This window comes from Entelurus aequoreus, linkage group LG08 (genome assembly GCF_033978785.1).
Source record: "Entelurus aequoreus isolate RoL-2023_Sb linkage group LG08, RoL_Eaeq_v1.1, whole genome shotgun sequence".
Classification (NCBI taxonomy): Eukaryota; Metazoa; Chordata; class Actinopteri; order Syngnathiformes; family Syngnathidae; genus Entelurus; species Entelurus aequoreus.
The window spans coordinates 21,268,900-21,295,651 of record NC_084738.1 but is presented as its reverse complement, the minus strand read 5'-3'; the positions used below and the strand labels follow the sequence as shown (position 1 = coordinate 21,295,651).

Genomic DNA, 26,752 nt, shown 5'->3' with positions numbered 1-26,752 from the left:
ATCACCTATAATTGCAGAGTACATGGTCTACAAATGCAATTAACCACTGAGACCCTTTAAATAGCACAGGGCTACAAATCGTTGGCTTTAACAGCTGTGGCTGTAGGCAACCTTCTAAAATGAGGTTTTATATTTTGCATAAAAAGTAATAGCTGTGTACAATGCTGGCTGCTCTGCTACTTGCTCAGCAGTTTGCTCCCTACCGCTTTTACAACATTGATTCTGTCGCTGCTGTGTTGTGCAGTATACTAATTGAATTAGTATAAGTAGTATCTATTTATTATTTCATTGAATACCTTAATGACCATGGGGGCAAAGAGAGCAATATTTATTTATCATACACTCCAAGCGACTAATAAAACGTTTAAATACTAACGTGTTGAATTTCAGAAACAACAGCCTCTTTCCAATTAACGTTCCATCTTCTATAATTAGCAGGCCTATATTGCATATATTTACATCATATTGCAAGATGCGCGCTACATTTATATGCATTCTCTTGTATATATCAGACTAATTCTCACTTATGTGAGGCAGAGAGGTGGAAAATTAGCTTCGATTAGCACTTGCTACCATCAAAGGCAGCCTACTGTAATCAAAGGTAATCTGCATTAGGCTGACATGCGCTTGGATAAGGGCCTCGGTGTCTCTTTTCTTTTGTTGTAACTAACACCTTGCACCCAAAAAGTATTGGACGATAAGGATTGTGCTGTTTAGGACAGGGGTGTCTAACTCATTTTAGATCGGGGGACACATGGAGGGAAATCTACTCCCAAGTGGGCTGGACTGGTAAAACCACGGCACGATAACTTAAAAATAAAGACAACTTCGGATTGTTTTCTTTGTTTAAATCTACAACAAGCACATTCTGAAAATGTACAAATCATAATGTTGTTGTTTTTTTTTTTACTGTAGTAGAATTTCTGACCTTTGAGCTATATTTCGTGTCTATCAAGAATGTCTGCTTGTTTCATTTCTCTTCTATTCTATACCATTGAAGGACCAGATGTAGGACAAAGTTGAATATGGAGTCGCTCTGACCATTCTACAAAATGTTTTGATTGTCTAAACATGACTAAGGGATTCAAAGATGTTGCAAAACAAACATGTCGGAAACAACGGGACCTTGGGGCATGGGGAAACAGATAAAATGGCCAAGTGACAAGGGCTGAGAGAGATTGCTTGATTCTTGTGTCCCCCGGAGAACGTTTGTTTGTCTGCATGGGCAGCTCAATCCGACTTTGCACTTTTGACTATGGGTAAATGAACTTTTTGTACTAAACTCACTTTTGTTGCTGTTTAAGCTTCGGACAATCCACTACATTACACTTACATGTTGCGTTTAATAGTATTCTATCTTTGTCGTTATTTATATTTTCTGAATAAATTATGTGATAATGTTCATCAGTCAACTCATTGGTGTTAATTTTCAATCTATCAAGATAAAAAAAAGTATATCAAAATCAAATTACAGTATGTTATTTATGTAGTTTGATCGTTTTCCTCGACTGACATACGTAGCATCATCTACAAAGATACAAAGAATTGCTATTGCGACATCCAGTGGACACATTTAGAACAGCTGTTTCTTTCATTCAACAATTTCAGGTTATTTTTTATACTTAGCAAACTCATCCCGCGGGCCGGATTAAACTTGTTAGCGGGCCTGATCCAGCCCTTGGGCCATACGTTTGGCACCCTGGTTTAGGAAGTTGATGTAGGAGTTGCCGTGGCAATTACAGATTTACTTTACAATTGTCCTACTTCAAGGTAACCTCATAACATTTTGTACTTGCATTTTTATGAGAGGAAACCACAAATCGTTGCCGATTGTTACGCAGACTTCATTTTTAATTATGACGCGCACTGTTGCCACACTACTCTACTCTCTAAAAAGGTGTTGCGAGGTTAACTATCCACATTTACCCACACGTTAAGGAAACATCGCCAAGATTGATCCTCCCTTTTGCAGGACGACGACCTGAACAGACCAGTCAATTTTCGCTACGCCGCAGCTCACTGCCTCCGTCTGAATCAATTCCCTAACCTTTCTGAGATCTGACAAGACTAGGTGTGTAGGTGTATGTGTGTGTGTGTGTGTGTGTGTGTGTGTGTGTACACCGCCAGGACTGGAAACGTTTAACAGCCTGTGCATTGATACGTGGATGCGTGGTGGTGGTTTGCACTCACAAGCTCTATGAGCTCTTGGTAGCACACTTGGCCCTCCTCATTGCTCTGCACCAGCGCTAACAGCATGTCCAGTTTGGAGGGGTCCAGCTGCAGCTCATGGTGCTCCACCAGGCTGGTGAAGTTCTCCACTGCGATGTAACCGGTGTTCTCTGGATCCAGCTGAAAACACATACATTGTGAAATGATTAGGGTGGAGGCTACCTAGAAAACAAAGTAAAAGCTTACACTTGAACATTTTTATCATGAATTGCATGTGTATAATGAATGGTCTATCTACCTCTGCATTAATGTTAAGTTAAAGTTAAAGTACCAATGATTGCCACACACACTAGATGTGGTGAAATGTGTCCTCTGCATTTGACCCATCCCCTTGTTCACCCCCTGGGAGGTGAGGGGAGCAGTGGGCAGGAGCGTTGGCCGCGCCCGGGAATCATTTTTGGTGATTTAACCCCTAATTCCAACCCTTGATGCTGAGTGCCAAGCAGGGAGGTAATGGATCCCATTTTTATAGTCTTTGGTATGACTCGGCCAGGGTTTGAACTCACAACCTAAAATGTTGGTTGTACTACTCAGCTGTTGGTGTTACACTTGCCGTACTGTTGCTTACAATAAACTCATCGGTGAAATAAATGCTGACTGAGCAATTTTCTCCTTAACGTTATTACAACATTGGATCTGTTGCTGCTGAGTATGCTTGTTAATAAATGACTGTTGAATTGCGCAGGTGTGAACATTTAAGATCTACAAAAGCAACTAATTAAGAATGTACAAATCACATAAAAACATGTTTTAATTGACAGTCTATCCATCCACAAAAAAGACATATTTGCAGCGTCCAGTCAATCAGTCAGTGTGCTTCCTATAATCACCACTCACTCACTCACTGAGACCCACGGCCCCGTGGGTTATTACCGCTACGCCCTCCAACTAATTGATTTAAGTGGGCGAGTGTCCTAACAGTGGCTGAGAGAGGTTGTCAAAAAATAGCACCCATCTAAAAATAGCTTGGAAAGTATATGGCAGGGATATTCAACTAAATGGTTTTGGGAGCCACATTTCGAGAAAGCTAAGGACAGGGGGGCCGGACTTCTGGAGAACCAGCGTCCTCTACAGTAGACATTTGATTTTGGTCTAATTATTTTGTCAGTTACAGGAGTGTTGTACTGTCATTAAGGTCCTTCTACAAAACCAGGCATGTGATTTGAACTTAATTAAAAAGACTGAAAATAAACCAGGGGTTCTGGGGGCTGCAGGTCAAGCCAGGCCAGGTCGGTGCCCTGGTGGGGGGAGAAGGGGGGCAACCCTTGGGTTAGCCTACTCCTTACAGTATTAACAACCTTACTAGTGTTCACTTCACAGCAACAGATGGTTCATCTAGTTATTTACATTATTTACACATTACTTTGGTTCACTCACGCATTACTGTCATGATTTGTTTGTGGTGAACCCCAAGATGCGGAGATGGCAGGCATAGCGCAGAAAAACATGACTTAAATGTCAAACCCTTTAACTTTAACAAAACTTTAACCTACTCAGTGGCCTTGTGGTTAGAGTGTCCGCCCTGAGATCGGTAGGTCGTGGGTTCAAACCCCGGCCGAGTCATATCAAAGACTATAAAAATGGGACCCATTACCTCCCTGCTTGGCACTCAGCATCAAGGGGTTGGAATTGGGGGTTTAATCACCAAAATGATTCCCGGGCGTGGCCACCATTGCTGCTCACTGTTCTCCTCACCTCCCAGGGGGTGGAACAAGGGGATGGGTCAAATGCAGAGGGTAATTTCACCACACCTAGTGTGTGTCTGACTATCAGTGGTACTTTAACTTTTTAACTTTAAAAGGAAATGCAGGTAAAACAGGAACCAGGAGATAGCAAACAGGACACCAGGAAACCAATCATCGAGCCCTGACTGGAGGGCGAGGCAGGCATAAATAGCAGCCAGCTGATTGACAACAGGTGTGGCCAGGCTGCCAATCAGCAGCAGGTGAGGGGAAACAGCACTCAGGGAACCAAGCAGGAAATGAAACCAAAACAAGAGCGCTGACAGGAAACAAACACCAACCAAGGAATCACAACCCAATGTGAATGTGACAGATCGTCACAATTACTTTGGCATTTTTGCTTTGATGACTCTCACATGAGCCATCCTGGCAAATTTCTGAGTAGCTTGCAGTTTCCTTTTTGTTTCTGCTTCAGTGGTTTTTGCCTTGGATATTATAGCCAATTTCTGTCTCTTCGACTCCCTCTCCACTTCTAACGGTTCCAAATGCAAAAATCATAAAGAATACAAACAATGTTAATTCTATTCGCTAACTTCATTTATCTGAATAGCCATTTGTGATTTACAGCATGAAATAAATATATTGCATTCACGTTTGTGTTTAAAAATTATTCAACTATTCAATGTCAAAATATAAACAGTAGAAACAATGAACAAAATGTCAGCTACTGTATATGTGTCCATTGCTACAGTATGCTTGATTTTTTGCAGGGCCCATATTATTTAACATTTTCCTGTACATCTGCAGTAATTAAAAAAAAACATATTTATGTAATACATTAGATTAAAATGTATGATTTTATTACAAGGGTCCTCAACCTTTTTGACCACGGGGCCCAAATTTTTTACCACAGAGGGTCCCAAGGCCCACTCAAATATTATCACTGAATTAATAATCTTACTCTTGATTTTGATTGTAGTCAATAATTATATAATTACATTATTAAATATATTATATATCATGAAAAATATGATCTATTTAACACATAAACCTTCGGCTTAGGCCAGAGGTGTCCAAAGTGCAGCCCGGGGGCCATTTGCGGCCCGCAGCTAATTGTTTACCGGCCCGCCACACATTCTGAAAATACTATTGTAAAAATAAAAAAGAACATTAAAAAAAGTGGAGTGAGGTGAAATCTAACGAGAAAAAGTTGCAATGTTGACACAAAAGCTGCCATGCAGGCTGTTTTTTTTTCTTTTGTCTTTCTTCATTTTTCTTTTTTTGCCATTGCTCAAAAAAAAATAAAATAATGACAAAAAATCCATGTTATAATGAATTATTTTCAGGGCTCCAATTACTTCAAATATTTCACTTTACAATGTTTTATGTGGTAAATATTGCATATATTGTGTAGTAGCCATATAAAAACATCAACGTTTTATTTGACAAAAGCGCATAAAACAAACAAAATAATAGTTCCAGCATAAAATCGACAGATATATCTGAAGTTGATCTCGTAACTTAAGTGTTGAAAGTAAAAGAAAAACCTAATAAAAATGTATCACTTTATGAGTGGGGCACCTTTTGGATCCCAAATATATTTAGTGATTTTTTATTTATCTTTTCACTGTGATTACTCAAAAATATGACATAATTAAAATCAATGATTTCCTGCATTATTGATCTTTTAGGGCTCTAATTACTATATACTGCATATTTCAGTTTTACTATAAAAAAACTAAGTTGTTTTTGACAGAAAAGCCATAAAACATATTTTTAAATTTGTATTACTTTATATCAACTTGAAGTTGATATAGAGATTTACTGTAAGCGTTAAATAATAAAATAAAATAAAATAATCTGACTTATTTTTAACATTTTAATGACTGAGATCATTTATGGTCCCCGGGACCCCTAAAGATAAAATAAATAAAAAATGCATATATTTTGTTATGGTTTGAAAATGAAAAATATCAAAATGGCCCCCACATGCTTTAAATTTTCCGTGTGTGGCCCTCAGTGGAAAAAGTTTGGACACCCCTGGCTTAGGTCAAGCTGATCAGAAAAATAAGAAGGGACTCATAAATAACTGACGAAAAATACATTTACATACAATAATGTCGCAATGAAATAAATAAACTAAATTCATAAAAATACTTCTTAACTAAACTGTCACAAAAATGTAAGTGCAAATAAAAAATACAGTTTTACCACTTTAGTCCAAATTTCTGCGCTTAAGAAACTTTTCTATGACTTTTGCTCCAGACGTCTTATGCTTGTTTGAGATTGTCATTACTGCCACAAGTGCTGGAAAAGTGTATTACTACAACTGACTACACAGTTGAGAAACATATTTTTGGGAGCCCTCTAGCGGGCGGCCGTGACCCAAAAATGAGCCCTTTGTTAAGAAACACTGATTTAATACAGTGAACTAAAATAAACACCTAATTTTAGATCTATTTATTTATCTTTTTTCCTTTTTATATCCAGGCGTTATTTTGCAATATCGCCACTTCACTAATCAGTCTGCAAGTATGATTTAAAAGATTTTGAGCATTAATTTGTATGGCTAGCTTTTTCCTAATGTATCCCGAGTGTGTAAATATAAGCCTGAGGACAAACCGGAGCGCTATACGGGAAGCGTCTCAGTTTCACAATTCCCTGTTAGACGAAAAAGCAACTCATTAAGGCTTTTAGATGGTAAACCAACACCCTCTTTGTTACCCCGAGGAGCTTTCAGATGTTGCGTCAGTGTGGAGTCAGAAGAGGTGCACAAGTCCAGATAGTAACACAGTTTGACCAAGATCTTGCTGCATTAGGACGACGGGAGAAAATTATTTCGTCTTTCAAAGCTATAAAGCTTGCAGTAAGGAATGGTGAGGCATTTTTTTTCTTAGGACCTCGCCCTACAGTTGCAATTGACCTCTTGTCATCTTAACAATAATATTAACTAACCTTAAAGGCCTACTGAAACCCACTACTACCGACCACGCAGTCTGATAGTTTATATATCAATGATGAAATCTTAACATTGAAACACATGCCAATACGGCCGGGTTAACTTATAAAGTGCAATTTTAAATTTCCCGCTAAACTTCCGGTTGAAAACTCCTTTGGATGATGACGTATGCGCGTGACGTAGCCAGAGAAACAGGAGTATCGATAGCCCATTGAAGCCAATACAAAATAGCTCTGTTTTCATTTCATAATTCCACAGTATTCTGGACATCTTTGTTGGAGAATCTGTTGCAATTTGTTCATTGCATTATGGAGAAAGAAGCTGAGCAAGCAAAGAAGAAAGTTGTCGGTGCGAAGCGGAGTATTTTGCGAGGGAAGTCAGCAACACAACACAGCCGGTGTTTCATTGTTTACATTCCCGAAAGATGCAGTCAAGATCGAAGAACTCGGACAACAGAGACTCTTACCAGGAGGACTTTGACTTCGATACACAGACGCCTGTAGAGAACTGGGACAACACAGACTCTTACCAGGATTACTTTGATTTGGATACACAGACGCAGACGTGGTACCGTGAGTACGCAGCTGCGCTTCCAAACATTTGATCGCTTGCCCATACGTGCGTGTCACGTACGTAACTTTGGGTAAATATATAAGCTCTATGAACCTTGGGTTAGGTGAACGGTCCTTTGGGCTGAGTGAGTGTGTGTGTTGTGCAGGTGTTTGAATTGTATTGGCGGGCTATATGGACGGTAGCTAGGAGCTAGGAGCTAGAATAACAAACACCTAGGTGTTTGTTATGCAGGATTAATTTGTGGCACATTAAATATAAGCCTGGTTGTGTTGTGGCTAATAGAGTATATATACACTACCGTTCAAAAGTTTGGGGTCACCCAAACAATTTTGTGGAATAGCCTTCATTTCTAAGAACAAGAATAGACTGTCGAGTTTCAGATGAAAGTTCTCTTTTTCTGGCCATTTTGAGCGTTTAATTGACCCCACAAATGTGATGCTCCAGAAACTCAATCTGCTCAAAGGAAGGTCAGTTTTGTAGCTTCTGTAACGAGGTAAACTGTTTTCAGATGTGTGAACATGATTGCACAAGGGTTTTCTAATCATCAATTAGCCTTTTGAGCCAATGAGCAAACACATTGTACCATTAGAACACTGGAGTGATAGTTGCTGGAAAATGGCCTCTATACACCTATGTAGATATTGCACCAAAAACCAGACATTTGCAGCTAGAGTAGTCATTTACCACATTAGCAATGTATAGAATTTATTTCTTTAAAGTTAAGACTAGTTTAAAGTTATCTTCATTGAAAAGTACAGTGCTTTTCCTTCAAAAATAAGGACATTTCAATGTGACCCCAAACTTTTGAACGGTAGTGTATGTCTTGTGTTTATTTACTGTTGTATTCATTCCCAGTTGAATATCAGGTCCCACCCGTCTCTCACAGCATCTTCCCTATCTGAATCGCTTCCACTCCCCACTAGTCCTTCACTTGCACTTTCCTCATCCACAAATCTTTCATCCTCGCTCAAATTAATGGGGAAATCGTCGCTTTCTCGGTCCGAATCGCTCTCACTTCTGGCCGCCACCACTGTAAACAATAGGGAACTTTGCGGAAATGTTCAACTGACTACGTCACGCTACTTCCGGTAGGGGCAAGGCTTTTTTTTTCTCAGATACCAAAAGTTGCGATCTTTATCGTCGTTGTTCTCTACTAAATCCTTTCAGCAAAAATATGGCAATATCGCGAAATGATCAAGTATGACACATAGAATAGATCTGCTATCCCTGTTTAAATAAATAAAAATCATTTCAGTAGGCCTTTAAACTGAACTGTAGTAGAGCAGCATAAAAGCTTTGGAATTTATTTATTTATTTATTTTTTTTTTAACAATATAAGGCCAGCTTCAATGGTGCTCTGGGACTAAGCCCCACTTTTGGCAACCAGGTTGTTACAATATGATACATTTTCCCCCTCATCCTTAGGGCGCCCCTCCCACCTGCCCTAGAGAAATCTGCCTAAAACCGCTACTGGAGTACACAATGGGTTTATTTACTCGAGAGAGTGCAGCAGCAAATGCACTAGTTTAAAGGTGGTGTTTTCCTGCAGTTGATTCAAGTAATACATTGATTATTGTATTCATAACACACACACCACGAGAGTAGCTCAGCCGTAGACAATAAACAGACACAGGATACAATCCCTGTTCTCTCCAGGGCATTGACTAATTTACTCCTGGTGTTATGTGAGCATATACGTGAAGATTGTCTGCACAGTGAGGACAACATCCATATCATCTCCCTCTCAACACCATGATTGGCTGTAATCGAAAACCAGCCTGACACACACAAAGCAAAACAAACAAACACAAAAACACATTAAAAACTGAGGGAAAAAAATGAGAAAAGATGATAATCCCTTTAACTGTAGAGTGCATGCACACATTTTAAATCAATGTCCCCCTTAGGTATCTTAAATCAGTCCTGAGGATGATTTAGTCACCTGTGTGGCAAAGGACAAGAACGGACGAGGGCGGTGGACGGGGGGACAAGACAAAAAAAGACAAATGCAAGCCCAAAAGTGAAAAGAAACATCAACCTGATGGTAAAACTAAGTTTAAGCGCTGTGTCAACAACTACTTTAGTGTGTTCAAGAAAGAAGACCACAAACAAGCAATAAATAGCAATAGCAATCATACAGCTTCCAAACACAGTTAAAGAGCCCCACATTTCCCAAAGGAGAGGAGAGAACAAAATAAAGGAAAACAGCAACTTCACACACACACACACACACACACACACACACACACACACACACACACACACACACACACACACACACACACACACACACACACACACACACACACACACACACACACACACACACATTTATGTATACAATTTAAATGTAACTTTAAGGTGCATTTTGGGCTTTCAACGACATACAGACTTGATATAGATCACTGGTAACTAAAAACCAGGGGGAATATGAATTAGTCAGTGTCTGCTATTTTACCCTGTATTTATTTGTAATATTATTTACAGTATCCACATATTTTGTATTATTTAGTTTTTAAATTCACTGTTAGTCTCTTATATGAGCTTTTGTTTTTTATTTGATGTTATCTATGTATTTATGTATTCATAATTGTGAACGTTTGTATTTTTCAAATTATTATATTATTCTTTCATTTTCACTTTTCTTACATGGGCATGGTTCAAGTTCAAGGTCATTTATTTACCGCTCTCCCCGCATGAGCGTTGTATTCTTTTTTCCCATTTAATGTAATCATACAGTGCATCCGGAAGGTATTCACAGCGCTTCACTTTTCACATGTTGTTATGTTACAGCCTTATTCCAAAATGGAATAAAATTCATTGTTTTCCTCAACATTCTAGAGACAATACCCCATAATGACAAGATAACATTTATTTTTTAATTTAAAAGAAAAAAATAGATGCACATAAGTATTCAGAGCAATGCTCAGTATTTTAGCGATAAACCTTTTGCAGCAATTACAGCCACAAGTCTTTTTGACTATGATGCTTGGCACACCTATCTTTGGGCAGTTGTGCCCATTCCTCTTTGCAGCACCTCTCAAGTTCCATCAGGTTGAATGGGAAGTGTTGGTTTTCAATTAGGATGTCTCTGTACATTGCTGCATTCACCTTTCCCTCTATCCTGATTAGTCTCCCAGTTACTGCCGCTAAAAACATCCCCACACCATGATGCTGCCACCACCATGCGGTGCCTGGTTTCCTCCACCTGACAATCACACCAAAGAGTTCAAGCTTTGTTTCATCAGATCAGACAATTTTGTTTCTCATGGTCTGAGAGTCTTTCAGGTGCATTTTGGCAAAACTTTTTTGATCCAAGAAATGGCTTCTGTCTGGCCACTCTACCATACAGGCCTGATTGGTTGATTGCTGCAGAGATGGTTGTCTTTCTGGAAAGTTCTCCTCTCTCCACAGAGGAATGCTGTCGCTCTGACAGAGTGACCATCGGGTTCTTGGTCACCTCCCTGACTAGACTAAGATGAATGCAGCAATGCACGGACATATCCTGGATTAACACCAACATTTCCCATCCATGATGGAGCTTGAGAGGTGCTACAAAGAGGAATGGGCGAAACTGCCCAAAGATAAGTTTGCCAAGCTTGTGGCATTGTATTAAAAAATAATTGAGGCTGTAATTGCTGCCGAAGTTGCATCAACAAAGTATTGACCAAAGGCTGTGAATACTTAAGTGCATGTGCTTTTTATTTTATATACATTTGCAAAACATTTTTTTTTTTTAAATTTCACATTGTCTTTATGAGGTATTGTTTTTAGAATTGACCAAAAGTAATTTATTCTATTTTGGAATAAGGCTGTAACATAACAAAATGTGGAAAAAGTGAAGCGCTGTGAATACTTTTGGGATGCACTGTAAGTACAATTTATATATATTGTTCTTATGTTGTTACGTTTTCTATTTTCCATCCATTCATCCTGCCATTAACTTTCTCGCGTTTTCTCTGAGTGGCGGTGGCATCCGTCTCAGTAGGGAAGCCCAAACTTCCTAGTCTCTGACCAACTCTTCCAGTTCCACCAGAGGAACACAGAGGCACTGCAAGGGCAGCTGCGAGACATAATCCCTCCAGCACGTTCAAGGTCTACCCTGGGGTCTCCTACCGGCTGGTGATGGTTGGAACACCTTTTTCAGGGAGGCGCCCAGGAGGCATCCAGACTCGATGCTTGAGCCACCTTAATTGGAGCAGCAGTTCAATTCTAAGGTCTTGGATGACCAAGCTCCTCACCCTGTTTCTTAGGGTGAGTCTAGCTACCCTGTGGGTGGAAACTCATTTCGGAGTCTCATCCCACTCAGCCGCAAACCACCCCATCAAACATTGGAGGTCACAGTTGGTGAGGGCATCAGAACCACATCCTGTGCAAACAGCAGAAATAAAATCCCAAGGCCCCCAAACTGGACACCCTCAACGTCTTGGCTGCGCCAAAAAATCTTGTCCATGGAATCGATGAACAGAAGTGTTGACAAAGAACAGACCAAAGCTCATGACCATAGGTGAGGATGGGAACGTAGATCGACCGGTAAATTGAGAGCTTTGCCTTCCGGCTCAGCTCCTTCTTCACCACAACGGACCGATACAGCATCCGCATTACTGAAGACGCCGCACCGATCCGCCTGTCGACCTCATGATCCACTCTTCCCTCACTCGTGAACAAGACTCGTGGGCAAGATCTCCTCCCCAACCCGGAGATGGCACTCCACCCTTTTCCGGGCGAGAACCATGGACTCGGACTTGGAAGTGCTGATTCCCATCCCAGTCGCTTCACACTTAGTAGGGCATTTTAATTTAATTTATTTTTAGCGGACGTACGATGAATTTAATCTTTTCTGACTTATAAATGTTTTAATGTTGGACACATATGTTAAAGTTTCATGTATTTTGCCATGAGCTTGCATGAAGTTTTGGATGCCTCTGCTCACGGGGTTTTAGAATATTTTTTTTACAGTGGGGAATCTGGGACATCACACATTGACGGCTGTACATACAAAATGAGTGTTTGTGTTGCTCGCAGCAAGATATGGCTATTTTGTAGCTAGTTAAAGGGTGATAAAAAGTCAGCATATTTCTGCATCTCCCATGTGTCTACAAATCTGTTAAAACAAAGCGGAGGCGCAGGAGAGGAGCAAGAGGATGGACAGCCAGGCAGTCAGAGGAGGCAGACATTAAAAGAGACACTGAGAAGCCCAACGCCTCGCCGCTGTCTGTTGGCAGTCTGGCAGCGAGCCCTCCTTCTTCTCTGCTCCAAAAGAGAGAGGACTGTGACACACTCCAGCGCTCTGCATCCACTTGCCACAGAGGGGAGATAGATCAGAATGTAATGTGCTCCTGGCTCGGCGCGGCCTGACTAAAGGGAGTGGAGGGATGTCTGAGGACTGTCAGCCTCCATATGTCGGCGCATCACTACGGCGGGCGGGGAAGACACAGGAGCTCGCCGCATACATCTGTTCACATTTACGCAAAGCCAGCGTTAACTGCTTACGGTGGCGCTGGTGTGACCTTGCCCAGGATGAAGAGCACACACACAGGGGCACTGCCTGCACGCCTGCTGAGGCAAGGAGGTGGGGGGGCGGAGGATTGGGACTTGCAGCCAATTAGGAGCCATCAATTAGCACGACGAGCTACAACTGGAGACCAATTAGCAAGGAGGCCTGACAGGTGACGTGACAAAGAAGAATGGGAGGGAAGGTTCAGGGAGGGGATGGCGACACCTTGACAAGCTGCGTAAGCCACCATGGTTACCAGTTGCAAGTGTGTCCTCACTGAAGTATTGACATTTTACAGGCAAATGGAAGACACACATGTATGCAGATGCAGCTACCACGTTTGACTCAAATCATTGGACTTTTTAGTGCATATTAATGTATAGTCCTACAGTGCAGCAGGAGCTAAATGCACATTAGTATGCAAGGACACTAACTACAAGGTAATGATGTCAGGTTTGACAACGTCAATGACTTGACAGCTGCTTCATCATGCATGTCACCAACCACCGAGCAGCCAAGACAACAAAAGCTGATGCCCTGAAAGCCAAGTTTGCTGTAGTCAACCAACTCATTGCAACTGTGCTTGTGTTTCCATTGCATATTTAGACCCCCACTCTCACTCCCTAACACGGGGGTCAGCAACCCACGGTTCTAGAGCCCCATGCGGCTCTTTAGTGCCACCCTAGTGGACCTCTTTCAGAGATGTGTGAAAATGGAAAAAGTTGAAGAAAAAAAAAAGTTTGGTTTTAATATATTTTTTGGAGGAGAACAAACACGACACAAACCTTCCTAATTGTTAGAAATCCCACAGTTGATATTATACATGCTTCACTGATGAGAGTATTTGGCAAGCACCGTATTGTCCTACTAATTTCAGCGATCCATTTTTACAAGTACAAATTTCTCCAATGCTGCCGCAGAAAGACGTGTTTTACGCCACTCCTTCTTTGTCTCATTTTGTCCACCAAACGTTTTATGCTGTGCGTGAATGCACAAAAGTGAGCTTTGTTGGTTTTATTGATTTGCTGGAGTTCTTATCAGGCATATTTAGTCAATCCATCACTGCAAGCTAACATGCTACTTAGGCTAGCTGTATGTACATATTGCATCATTATGCCTCGTTTGTAGGTATATTTGAGCTCATTTAATTTTCTTTACTTATGTCCTCTGTGTATTTAATTTATATTTGCATGTCTCATGACACATTATCTGTATGTAATATTGGCTGCATTCGTCATAGTTGTTTGTGCGCCATTTTGTTCCAGACCACAGCAACTATTACCCAGCTTGCAAAGATTGTAATAAATCTATTAAAAGAAGACAACCTGCCGTTTCCTTAAACTTGGACACACACATCTATACCATTGGCCATTCCGAGGCAGTACTTTCCAGAAGTTATCTTATCCTGTGAGAAGCCTCCATTTCACTAATGATTTCCAATGTTGCAAAAATGTGAAATTAAAATACAGCATTTCTGTCAACAAAGATTTGCGTCAGCCTTTGATAGTAGTCTAACATAGCTAATGTAAACACTTACATCATGTGTTGCCTTCATTATAACACTTAAGGCTTTTAATTTTTTGCGGCTCCAGACAGATTTTTGATTTGTATTTTTGGTCCAATATGGCTCTTTCAACATTTTGGGTTGCCGACCCCTGCCCTAACATATTAGGAGCTTGTGCTGGACTCCGAGTTGGAAGCTTTTAGCTCAATGCCTAGTGTGCTTGACTCTCATTGGGAAGACCCAGGTTCAAGTGAAATGAAAGCAGGGGCTGGACCGTGTAAGTTCCTCATGACCACATTGAACGTCATAGAAAACAGCCACAAATGGCTCTCATTTGAATATATTCATAGTAATATGATTATATATGATTATTAATGTTATTATATTCAATAGCAATAATTAGTATTATTACAAACGGTCCTCGGTTTACGACGTTCCGCGTCATGACGTGTCATGGTACCAACAATAATTCGGGTCTGCAAATATAACATTCTCGTATAGCTACTAGTTGTCACGAGCGCATCGAAAAAAATACAGTAAAATCAGACAGAAATGTTCAGATTTTCCCTTTTTTTTTTTTTTTTTTACATCAGAATATTGTAATTATTATTGACTGCAAAAAAGTCCTGGATTAAAATTACATTTTGTTTGACGTTTGTTTCGGTGAGTGCCCTAGAAAGTGTTTAATCACACTTTAACCAAACATGTGTTACAAAATCTTTCTCATAGTCAATAAAAGCCATAAATGTCCTTCAATTGTTCCACACAGTGTCTCCATTTGCGCTCGTAAATATTGGGAAATGCTATTACTAATCTAAAAGCTACAAGACAAGAAAAAACATTCACATACAAAATATTGCATTGACCAGAATATACGATTTTTTTCACAATAAAAAAAAAAGTGAATATAGGACAAATCCTCTCAAACTCCACATGCAAGCCAGAGGTCTTTATCCTGTCACTCACCCACATCACTGACCTAGAGACATGCAGCCATGACCCAGACACCCAAAGTTTTGTTATCAAACACAAAATAATTTAGGCTATAACGGTGATGAAAAAAGAAGTGTCGTAAAACAACTGTCGAGTAGCTAAAATATACATTGTTTTTTTTACTGCAATCTACCTGCTGGTGAATACATTACTTTTTTTTTGTCTTTAAAAATATTGCCAATGAGGGATTTCTAATCACTGCTATGTTGGAATTCTTATTAATATTGATACTGTTGTGGCTATTATTCATTTTTGTTTGACTACTTTTGGATTGTTTTGTGTCGTGTTTGTGTGTCCTCTCTGATTGCTATTCTGAATGTTGCTGGGCCGGGTTTGGAATTGGAATTGTATTATTATGGTATTATTTTGTTGGATTGATTAATAAAACAAATATATATATATATATATATATATATATATATATATATATATATATATATATATATATATATATATATGTATATATATATATATATATATATATATATATATATATATATATTAGGGCTGCAACTAACAATTAATTTGATAATCGATTAATCTGTCGATTATTACTTCGATTAATAATCGGATAAAAGAGACAAACTACATTTCTATCCTTTCCAGTATTTTATTGAAAAAAACCAGCATACTGGCACCATGTTGTGGACATTGGGGGTGCAGCATACACCAATAATAACACAGAAATGTAACTCATCAGAACTGAATCAGATATTGTACACGTTTCTGTTGTGAATAATAAAGGATTCATTTTAGGCTGCCTCTGAATAATAGCATGAAGTATTCCAGCACCTTCATAACGTTTAGTTATACTAAAGCGTCACTCAAATCTAAATATATTTATATAGCTTTATCAGCCCGGCTACATTGATCCATTATGAAACCAACCTGAGATATTTCTGTCCGTTACGTTTATTTCCAAATTGGTAACCGTGCGTTTTCTCTCTCAAAACGGAGTCAAATGTGCCGGAGACACATTATCAGCCCCGCGTTGCAACAAAGGCATAACTTTAACGTTACTCACAAAAAAGCTGAACTCATGAATGCTCGTTGCCACTATGGACTTAAAAAGTTACGTACTGTGAGTTCTTCCCTTTATCCATGGCTCCAACATGTTTCTTCTTCAGGTGCTCCTGAAGCAATGTTGTACTTCCGTGCCATTTCGCAGGAAACGCTATTCTTTGAAGTCATTAAAGTGAAGTGTTCCCACACTTTTGACGACTTAGGTCGTACACTTTTCTCCATTGAAGCAATAACCTCAAGATGTTTCTCCGCTAAACTATCGGTACTGTTTTCCTGCGCCATTTTTCGAACGTTTCCAGCAAAGGAGACGCCGTGGTCACGTGAGCTGCACATGACCACATCATTGGCTAGCTTACGCCACCTCATGAGACGTAGCCTCAGCGCCGCACTGGCGCTGTTTTGTACTGTTTTTGTACTTATTTTGATTATTGTTTCTCAGCTGTTTGTAAATGTTGCAGTTTATAAATAAAGGTTTATAAAACAAAAAAAAACCAAAAACAAAAAAATTAAAAAAAAAAAAATTAAAAAAAAAGAAAAAAAAAAAAGGAAAAAAAAGCCTCCGCGCATGCGCATAGCATAGTTCCAACGAATCGATGACTAAATTAATCGCCAACTATTTTGGTAATCGATTTTAATCGATTAGTTGTTGCAGCCCTAATATATATATATATATATATATATATATATATATATATATATATATATATATATATATATATATATATATATATATATATATATATATATATATATATATATATATATATATATATATATATATATATATATATATATATATATATATATATATATATATATATATGTATGTGTGGGAAAAAATCACAAGACTATTTCATCTCTACAGGCCTGTTTCATGAGGGATTTCCTCAATCCTCAGGAAAAAAAAAAAATAAAAAAAAATTAAAAAAAAATAAATAAAAAATCTCCTGAGGATTGAGGAAATCCCTCATGAAACAGGCCTGTAGAGATGAAATAGTCTTGTGATTTTTTCCCACACATACATATTACGCTCTACCACGGTATCGAGCACTATTTTTTGGATAATCTAATTAAGACATATATATATATATATATATATATATATATATATATATATATATATATATATATATATATATATATTGTCCAAAAAAACGGCCTTGATAAGGAGAGGTTCTCTGTAATATTTTGTTGATACTTGTAACACTAATACAACACAACAGGCTTTTTTCTTTTTTAAAATGCACGCCTTTGACTTGTGACCGCAGTCTGAACGTTCTCAGAGACCTCTCTCCAATTGAACCGTCCCTATTTCTACCACTTTGCCAATACAAAGTGATGCCCGGGATATCCCTGCCCCTTTCCTCCTATTACTTCAAAACGGAATGAAGGAAGGAATTGTCTTTGATGCTAAACAATCCTACTCCATTTTCCCGGTGTTTAAACGCAGCACAAACAGCCAGAGGCGGCGTTCAAATGCAACTCAATGCAAATTAGCGTCAGAGAATGATGAAAGGGGACAGCGTGTAAGAGCTTCATTCTTTCTGCCTGACATAAATGTGTCAAAATAGTATTCACAGTGCTTGTGCAATATGGACGTATAAATAACCTTAACGGAATAAGCGAATGACACAAGAAGTGATCGCCACTATGCACTTTAAGAGCCTAGCTGGGTGCATCAAAGTGTATATCAGCAGCACTGCAAGAGAAGGTGTGACTGTGTGTGTGTGTGTGTGTGTGTGTGTGTGTGTGTGTACCATAATCATATGCATTTGTCAGCCCCGGCCAGAAATAGTCTGAGCTCAGCATTGCAACCTCCTGCAGACAAAGACTAATAAAGTCACTCATGTTGCCACTGTTTGTGTGTCTCTCTCTCCCTGCAGCATTTTTCAGGGTTCAATGTGACAAAGCTGCACTATCCTTTACACCTGCAGTCCCACCACCCTTGCAGGAAATCAGCTCATGTTCCCAGACGATATTAAGAACGTGAGTGAGTGCGTGAGAGTAATTTTACTGTAATGCATTGTATATATTTTTGTCCAGTAAAAGGTACAAACATCTCTATTAATGCGTGTAAAATATGAGGACACATTTTTCACATGTGTTTGTGTAAGGTAACTCTTCTATTCCCAAACAGTTAGATATGGTTTGAATTTAATTGTATGTCCATACGGACACGGAGAGTTTCAAAAACACATATTTGGGGTTAAAAAAATCTCCATCCACACAAGTGTAGTTTTAAAAGTGTCTATGTCTATACACACACGCATACACCTGCTGTCATGCACATTTTGTCCAATCAGAAGCCTGAAAAAAGCAGCAATAGCTGACTTGGTGGCATTATTATGTTTATTTTGATATACTTTAGACGTACAATGATGCGTACATTATCTTTAAAACCAGCCTGCACGTACACAGAGCCCTAAGAACATTATTAAAGAGCGAATGCACGCCTGTGCTGCTGAAAGCCAACGCTCATAGAATAATAACATGTTCAGCAACATGGTGATGTATTACATGTGCAGTGAAGTGTACATTGTTTCTAAAATCAGCACGCACTAACGAGCCAAGGCAACCCTTTTGCATGTTTAAGGGAATTATAAAGCATTTAATCATGGGTATAGTGATATGGTACATGTGTAATGAAGTGTTTATTGTCTTTAACATCAGTACACACTACAGGGAGGATGCTACATCATGTTTTTTTTTGTTGCTTGGTCGCTTTTTACGCGCGTTTTGGATCTCTACACTTTGGCCAGCGTTTGCAAAAGTCGGCGTTTTTAAAGACAAAACTATGCGTCTGGACAAGAGGCTTAAACGCAGAGATAAGTAAGCGTTTATTAAATATCTGTGTTGGTGTGGACATGGCCTAAACAGGAATTTTAAAATGCTGCCAGCGCTTCCACTGTGCCCAAATGTTTATAGAACTTTGTGACATGAAAGCTTAACAGAAAAGTCATTTAAAGACTCCAATTATATAAATGAAACGACACTGTACCATAAATGAACAAATTCAACAATAGGAAATAACATTTCAGACAAATTGACGCAGCAAAACCAGCACCAATACAGAGCCTACTGAAACCCACTACTACCGACCACGCAGTCTGATAGTTTATATATCAATGATGGAATCTTAACATTGCAACACATGCCAATACGGCCGGGTTAACTTATAAAGTGCAATTTTAAATTTCCCGCTAAACTTCCGCTTGAAAACGCCTTTGGATGATGACATATGCGCGTGAAGTAGCCAGTGAAACAGAAGTATCGGTACCCCATTGAATCCAATACAAAATAGCTCTGTTTTCATCTCATAATTCCACAGTATTCTGGACATCTGTGTTGGTGAATCTTTTGCAATTTGTTTAATGAACAATGGAGACTGCAAAGAAGAAAGTTGTAGGTGGGATCGGTGTATTAGCGGCGCACTACAGCAACACAACCAGGAAGACAGAGATGGATAGCAGACGCGTTAGCCGGCGAACTCACCTTAACTTCCTCCGTCTCGCCAATCGCATCTGTGATTGGGTGAAGTCCTTCGTCGCACCGTCGATCGCTGGAACGTAGGTGAGCACGGGTGTTGATGAGCAGATGAGGGCTGGCTGGCGTAGGTGGATAGCTAATGTTTTTAGCATAGCTCTGTGAGGTACGGTTGCTAAGTTAGCTTCAATGGCGTCGTTAGCAACAGCATTGTTAACCTTCGCCAGGCTGGAAAGCATTAACCGTGTATTTACATGTCCATGGTTTAATAGTATTGTTGATCTTCTGTCTATCCTTCCAGTTAGGGATTTATTTATTTTGTTTCTATATGCAGTTAAGCACGATGCTATCACGTTAGCTCCGTAGCTAAAGTGTTTCGTCGATGTATTGTCGTGGAGATAAAAGTCACTGTGAATGTCCATTTTGCGTTCTCGACTCTCATTTTCAAGAGGATATAGTATCCGAGGTGGTTTAAAATACAAATCCGTGATCCACAATAGAAAAAGGAGAGAGTGTGGAATCCAATGAGCCAGCTTGTACCTAAGTTACGGTCAGAGCGAAAAAAGATATGTCTTGCACTGCATTCTAGTCATTCACTCTAACGTTCCTCATCCACAAATCTTTCATCCTCGCTCAAATTAATGGGGTAATCGTTGCTTTCTCGGTCTGAATCGCTCTAGCTGCGTTGTAAACAATAGGAAAATATGAGGAGCTGTTCAATTGACTACGTCACGCTACTTCCGGTAGGGGCAAGGCTATTTTTTATCAGATACCAGAACTTGCGATCTTTATCGTCGTTGTTCTCTACTAAATCCTTTCAGCAAAAATATGGCAATATCGCAAAATTATCAAGTATGACACATAGAATGGATCTGCTATCCCCGTTTAAATAAAAAAAATTCATTTCAGTAGGCCTTTAATGTGCAAAAATTTTACTTATCAGAATTCCAAGTTTCGCGACTGCACCTCGCTTGCCGCGACTGTGATTGGTGCACAATACGGAAGTGTCGTATTGCTACAGAAAAATGTCAATGTGCTAAAATTGAAAAAGCACATAACACTCTGCGTGCCTCTGTCGGGACACCACATTACTCACAAGACGTTATTTGCACAATATCGCTTTCCAGAATGTGTTGCAGGTGGCTGAGTCTGCATGAATTTAGCACCAAAATGAGGCATCAATAGCTTGCACATAAAACAGTGAAAATGTGTCAAAACATGCACCCCTACTGTGTTGACTGTGCTATTATTGCCCTGACACCACTTGGTGGCGTTATTAAATATAACGTTTGCGATTTAGGTCAAATTGACTTAAAATTTTTCAAACGACTATTCAAAACACCTACTTTAACTTTAGGGTGTTTTGCCGGCTTATCATCTTCAGGCGACTGACAAGCACATTTATGTAAAATATGAGTAAGATTGGTTGAAACATATGGCCAGCATCGAGCAAAACATATTTGGGACTTAGCTACTGTCTTGGACTAAAGATTTTTATAGTCAAATCTGATTGATTAGATTTTGCTCATCATCTACGATCAATCGGATCTAAAACATTTTTAAACTTATGATATGTATTAGTGTTTACCACAGGTGTCAAACTCAAGGCACGGAGGCCAGATCTGGCCCGTGACATCATTTTATCTGGCCTGCAAACACCTGGAAATGATATGTGTCAATAAAGTACTAAATGTAATTTATTTTTTTCATTCTGACAGAAAAAATATATGTACAGCTGGAAATTACATGCCTTTTAAACTTTATAGTATCCATTATTGCAACAAATATTACAGTATATTTTAATTTTTTGTCTAAATAAAGATAATTGCTTAAATATCTAAATAAGCTGCCAGCTTTTTCCGTAACCCCCCCCCCCCAAAAAAAAAACCCAAAAAAACACCAGTGGTACTGTTTTTTTATTTAAAATGTTGTAAAAATTTTAAAAAAAAAAACATTTTACAGTAAAATTTTGTAAATGTAAAGTTTTTATTTAAAAAATCGACAGTCTACTAAAAATATATATATAATTAATATTGAAATCCAGAGGCAAATTCATACATTATTCCTCTGATGGCAGCCATAACTGCGATGCGGCCCTCAATGAAAACCAGTTTGACATCCCTGGTGTATACTGACTGTTCACTGAGTGTCAGTAATGTTACATATACTGTAGGTGAAATATTCCAAAGTTAATTAAAAGGTACTTATGAAAGGACGACTGGATAGTCTTATATTTAAGTGAACAAAATAACATTTCTCATTTGCCATTTTTTGACCTAAGCAAAAAAAATTAGTAAACCACAATTTGTGAGGATGACGGCCTCGCAGCGCAAGAACACATCAAACTTGACACTAAATAGAGGTAATAAAAGTCATAACAAAGTTTCCATATGTGAACCAGGGGACGGATCATTACTTTTATCAACATGAGAGCCCTGTCCAATTTTCAGCATGTTTCACAGGAGCCAAGGGCAAGATTTGGTCAGTCAGAAAGACATGCGATCGCATGGTGACCTTCTGGTAATAAAACATTGTTGTGCAGACAAATACATTTTATATGATTAATGTGGGCGAGCTGATTTTAGAGAATTGATGTCACACCAGAAAGCAGTTACTGTTCTGAGGAAGTTTGACAAGCAAAACTATATACTTTTTGAAAACTATTAGTCTGCACGCAATAATATTTTTCCCAAATTGAAAGAAAAAGGCAATAAACTTATCCACATGGGAGCCCCAGCACGTATTCCTCCCACAGTCTACTACCAAACGATTCGACTGCAGGATTGATGGTTGAATCAGACTCAGACCAATTCCGGTTCGAATCGTCAAATCTTCGACTGTTTGAAGACATTTAGCTTATGTGTAAAAATTATACAACTTGGAGGATATCCGTGTTACGTATGCTAGCATGTTTTATGGTCTTCCAAAGCATTTCAAACAAAACCCATAAAAAGGGCGCCACAAATGTAATTTCCTGTTGCAGTCACATTTTCCTGGTGTGTTCTCAAGCTACAAGCACATACTTTTGACTGCGAGTTTTGCCTATGACGACACAAGGTAAAAGTGCCTGACTTCCAATCATAGCAGGTAATAACTGCTGTTCCTGGGGCTGAAACAATGCAGATATCATGAGCTAGGAATCCATCCATCCACCCATTTTCTACCGCTTCTCCTTCGGGGTCGCGGGGGGTGCTGGAGCCTATCTCAGCTGCATTCGGGGCGGAAGGCGGGGAACACCCTGGACAAGTCGCCACCTCATCACAGGGCCAACACAGATAGACAGACAACATTCACACTCACATTCACACACTAGGGCCAATTTAGTGTTGCCAATCAACCTATCCCCAGGTGCATGTCTTTGGAGGTGGGAGGAAGTCGGAGTACCCGAAGGTAACCCACGCAGTCACAGGGAGAACATGCAAACTCCACACGAGTACGGTATTGACCCCAGGACCTTCTTATTGTAAGGCACAGAAACTAACCCCTCTTCCACCGTGCTGCCCTGAGCTAGGAATGTTCTACACAAATATTTCCTTGAGAATGCGGTCACTCATCATCAAAAAACTAAATCAGCGCCGGATTCCCCAAAGATTCAAAAAGCTTGTTGTCAGCCCCCCCGCTCACCTGTTTTTTTGTGATTGATTTGCTCCAGATTTGCGCATAATGGAACTGCAGCGTGTTCACCTGCGGTCTTGTACACTTTATGGACACACAACACACACAAATCAATAACACATTTACACGATCAGCCATCTACTGCCCAATTTTTAGCTCTCAAGCCTGACGACCTTCAGTAGAACCTCACCAATGGGAAATATGCAGTGTACTGTCAAAAGTATTGGGACCGGAACAGCTACAGCGAGTACAAATGGGAGCTAATATGAAGCTGCAGACTTATACAAAAAGCCTTCAAGTTAATTTAAAAAGAAGTAAGGCCTCCATCTCAAACTCTATTTCAGTGTTTCTCAAATAGTGGGTTAGTGTTGGAGGGGGGGGCACAATTAGCAAGGGAGATTTTCATTATTTCTGTCTACACTCTAGTGCAGGCCGATTCACCTGGCGATTCACCCCACCAAAGCTTTTAATTTGGCCCGCTGAACATCACCCAAATCGGCTTGATGAAGCCATTCAAAACAGAGTTGACCATGCATGCAGTACTCCCGCCACCCTGCAGGTGGCAACAGCGAAGCATATGTGTCACAATGAAGTAGAAGAAGATGGCACAATCGACCCTGAAAAAAAATCTAATAAATCGCAAAAATCTGACTTTTAACAGCGACTTGACGACAAAGTATGAATGTATTGAAATGTATGACTTTCTGACATCTTTCGTATTACTGGTCGTGTTGTTCTTGGCTGTTAAACTCTAAATACATGTAACGTTTAATTTGACCAGCAAAGGGCGATGAAGCTACACCTTAGGTTTAATTGTGTTAAACCACGTGTGCAATTTTTGCTGTGTGTATTAACACTAAGTCTATTTTATTTATGTAACATACACAAATGGACATTCTTTATGTAAAATACACGATGAACGTTATACTTTTGTAATGTTTGTATTTACAGTCTTACAATCCTAAAATAAAGATTAGATTAAGATTAGTTTATTTCAAAGGGGACAATACAATTTAATAAAACACATGACTACACACGGTTAAAAAAAAGCCAGAATTAGCCAGAAGGCTAGTTGTCATCTGTAGTCCCCTGGCCATGATGTAAAAAAGCCAGTAAAATTTAAATTTTAAAGAAAAAGAAATGAAAGAGAGAGAGAAAAAGAAAAAAAGCACACTATACATATACGATATGATTAAAAATATAAGAACTACATCACAACATAACATTTGTCTTAGCATCAAAACAGGCTCATCTTTTAGTGCTGGCAGCTATAGGCGTTGATAAGCCACATTTTAATTTTTTTTCTGAAGGCCTTGTGAAATAAAGGAAGACCAATAAGGAAATAAAACTGTGGAAGAAAAATTATTCAAAAGAAGGAACATCAACCATCAACAAAACTTAGCTTCTGTTTCTTCATGCTGTTAACTATCTGTTTAGCTGCACCCGCTGGAAACGAGTGGTGAGGGCAGAATAATGAATTAATTGACAGTGGAGTGTGAAAGCTAATGTGTTGACTTTGTAAATAAGTTAACACAGAGGAATACAACCTGCGGAGGCACTTTTCTAAAGTAACATCCAAATTTTGATGTACAGCCCCTGAGACCTTGGGCTCTGGAAACTGCGGCCCTCTTCATTATGTAGTTGAATAGCCCTGCTCTAGTGTTCATGTTAGAACAATACAGACATCTGGAGGTCGGTGGCAGCAATGCGCAATCTAATCAACAGGTTTCTTTTCAAACAAGTAACAGTAGTACGTTTATAGGAAGACGTGGAGAAGTTAGCGACCAGAATTTAAAAAAAGGCATATTTAAAGAATATAACTCACACAGTGCGTTCTACAAACAAATAAATAAATACTATCAAGTTCTCAATAGTAATCCAAGTTGGGGAACACTATACATTTTTTGTTTCTTCCAGGGGGGTCATGACAGAAAATAATTGAGAAGCACTGATGCAATTGATCAATTATGAGGCGTTGTCATATACAGTTAAGCTATCATCACCAGTCGGTTGCCATCACTGAAGCACTCGTACAGTCAATGACTCACTGGCGCTGACCACGAGCATCCTCTTACTCAGCACACACAAGTTTCCTCCTTTTGCTACAAACACACATTCATAAAAACGCACACGTTCTGAGGTTATTGATGCTGTTGATAAGGGTGTTGGTGACAGGCCAATCAACTTTGACCACCCCCCAGAACCCTGCTGCAAGTAATCGATTTCTCCCATCTGGAAGAGAATGACTGTTCAATCCATCAGTCAATCAGCCCCCATTTGACAGTTAAATAAATACCGCTGTGTTAGTTTGACAGCGATGAATACCAACGCTAAATTCAAACTATCAACCGGACAAGTCAGAACAACGGCGGTCACCCTCCCGTAAGGAGAATCACCCAAGACGGACAAAAATGACAAGTCTCAATGGATTCATTGCTGAAGCAGAACAAATGAAACAACATTCACACTGAAAGATCCAACCAATATGCAGCGACCACCAACACCACTCAGCGGCTCATGCTCTGACCTCACAGCGTCGGGACCCACATGGTTCCATGATGTACCGTATTGTCCTAGGCGCTATCCTGGAAACACACACACACACCCCTTCAGCCCTCTGCGGGGCATCAATCCACTGCGATGTTGTGCATATGTGTGCGTGTGTGTGTGTATCTCTCCCTCTCTAGATAGGCAAGTGAGGTGGCTGTGGCAGCCCGTAACCATAGAAACATCCACCGCTGCTGCTGCTGCTGCTGCCTTACCTGCTCTTGTATGAGCTGAAAGAAGGAGCTTCTATCCATATACTGGCCAGGGTGGTCGGAGGAGCCGCTGAGGACAAGGGCATAAGGAGGAAGGGGCCAAAAAGCAAAGGAGCGGCGGCCAGGGGACAGGAGAGGATGCAGGGCAGGTTGAGGTTGCAGCTGGTGCCTGGAAATCTTAGCTCAAGGTGTCCTTTGTAGCACTGATCTGTCCTGGCTCCTAGCCGGGGTTCGGAGTGCATGCAAACGTGGCTCGGTGTGGCGTGGAGCTAAAGCAAGCTTCAGCAGGCAGCCATGCAGCTCTCATTCACTCTCCTCCGCCTCCTCGCTCGCCTCTATCCCATTGCACTGACTGCTCCTGCTGCCCCTCTCCAAACACACACACACACACACACACACACACACACACACACACACACACACACACACACGCAC

At 39.8% G+C, this 26,752-nt stretch overlaps 1 protein-coding gene across 3 annotated transcripts in view; it reads right to left on the bottom strand.

Annotated features, from left to right (window-relative positions):
• rhbdl1 (rhomboid, veinlet-like 1 (Drosophila)) overlaps window positions 1–26,517 on the bottom strand; it is a 99,216-nt gene extending 72,699 nt beyond the window's left edge. Inside the window, exons 1-2 of one of the 3 annotated variants that reach the window (XM_062054890.1) lie at window positions 26,321–26,517; window positions 2,191–2,349 (exon numbers count right to left, since the gene is read on the bottom strand). In XM_062054890.1, coding sequence (XP_061910874.1) covers window positions 2,191–2,349; window positions 26,321–26,359 — 198 coding nt within the window. In that variant the 5' untranslated portion in view covers window positions 26,360–26,517. Of the gene's footprint in view, window positions 1–2,190; window positions 2,350–9,037; window positions 9,307–16,517; window positions 16,557–26,320 lie in introns of those variants that run through there. The other 2 variants (XM_062054892.1, XM_062054891.1) reach the window with 2 other exon arrangements.
• Between the last annotated feature and the right edge of the window lie 235 nt (window positions 26,518–26,752).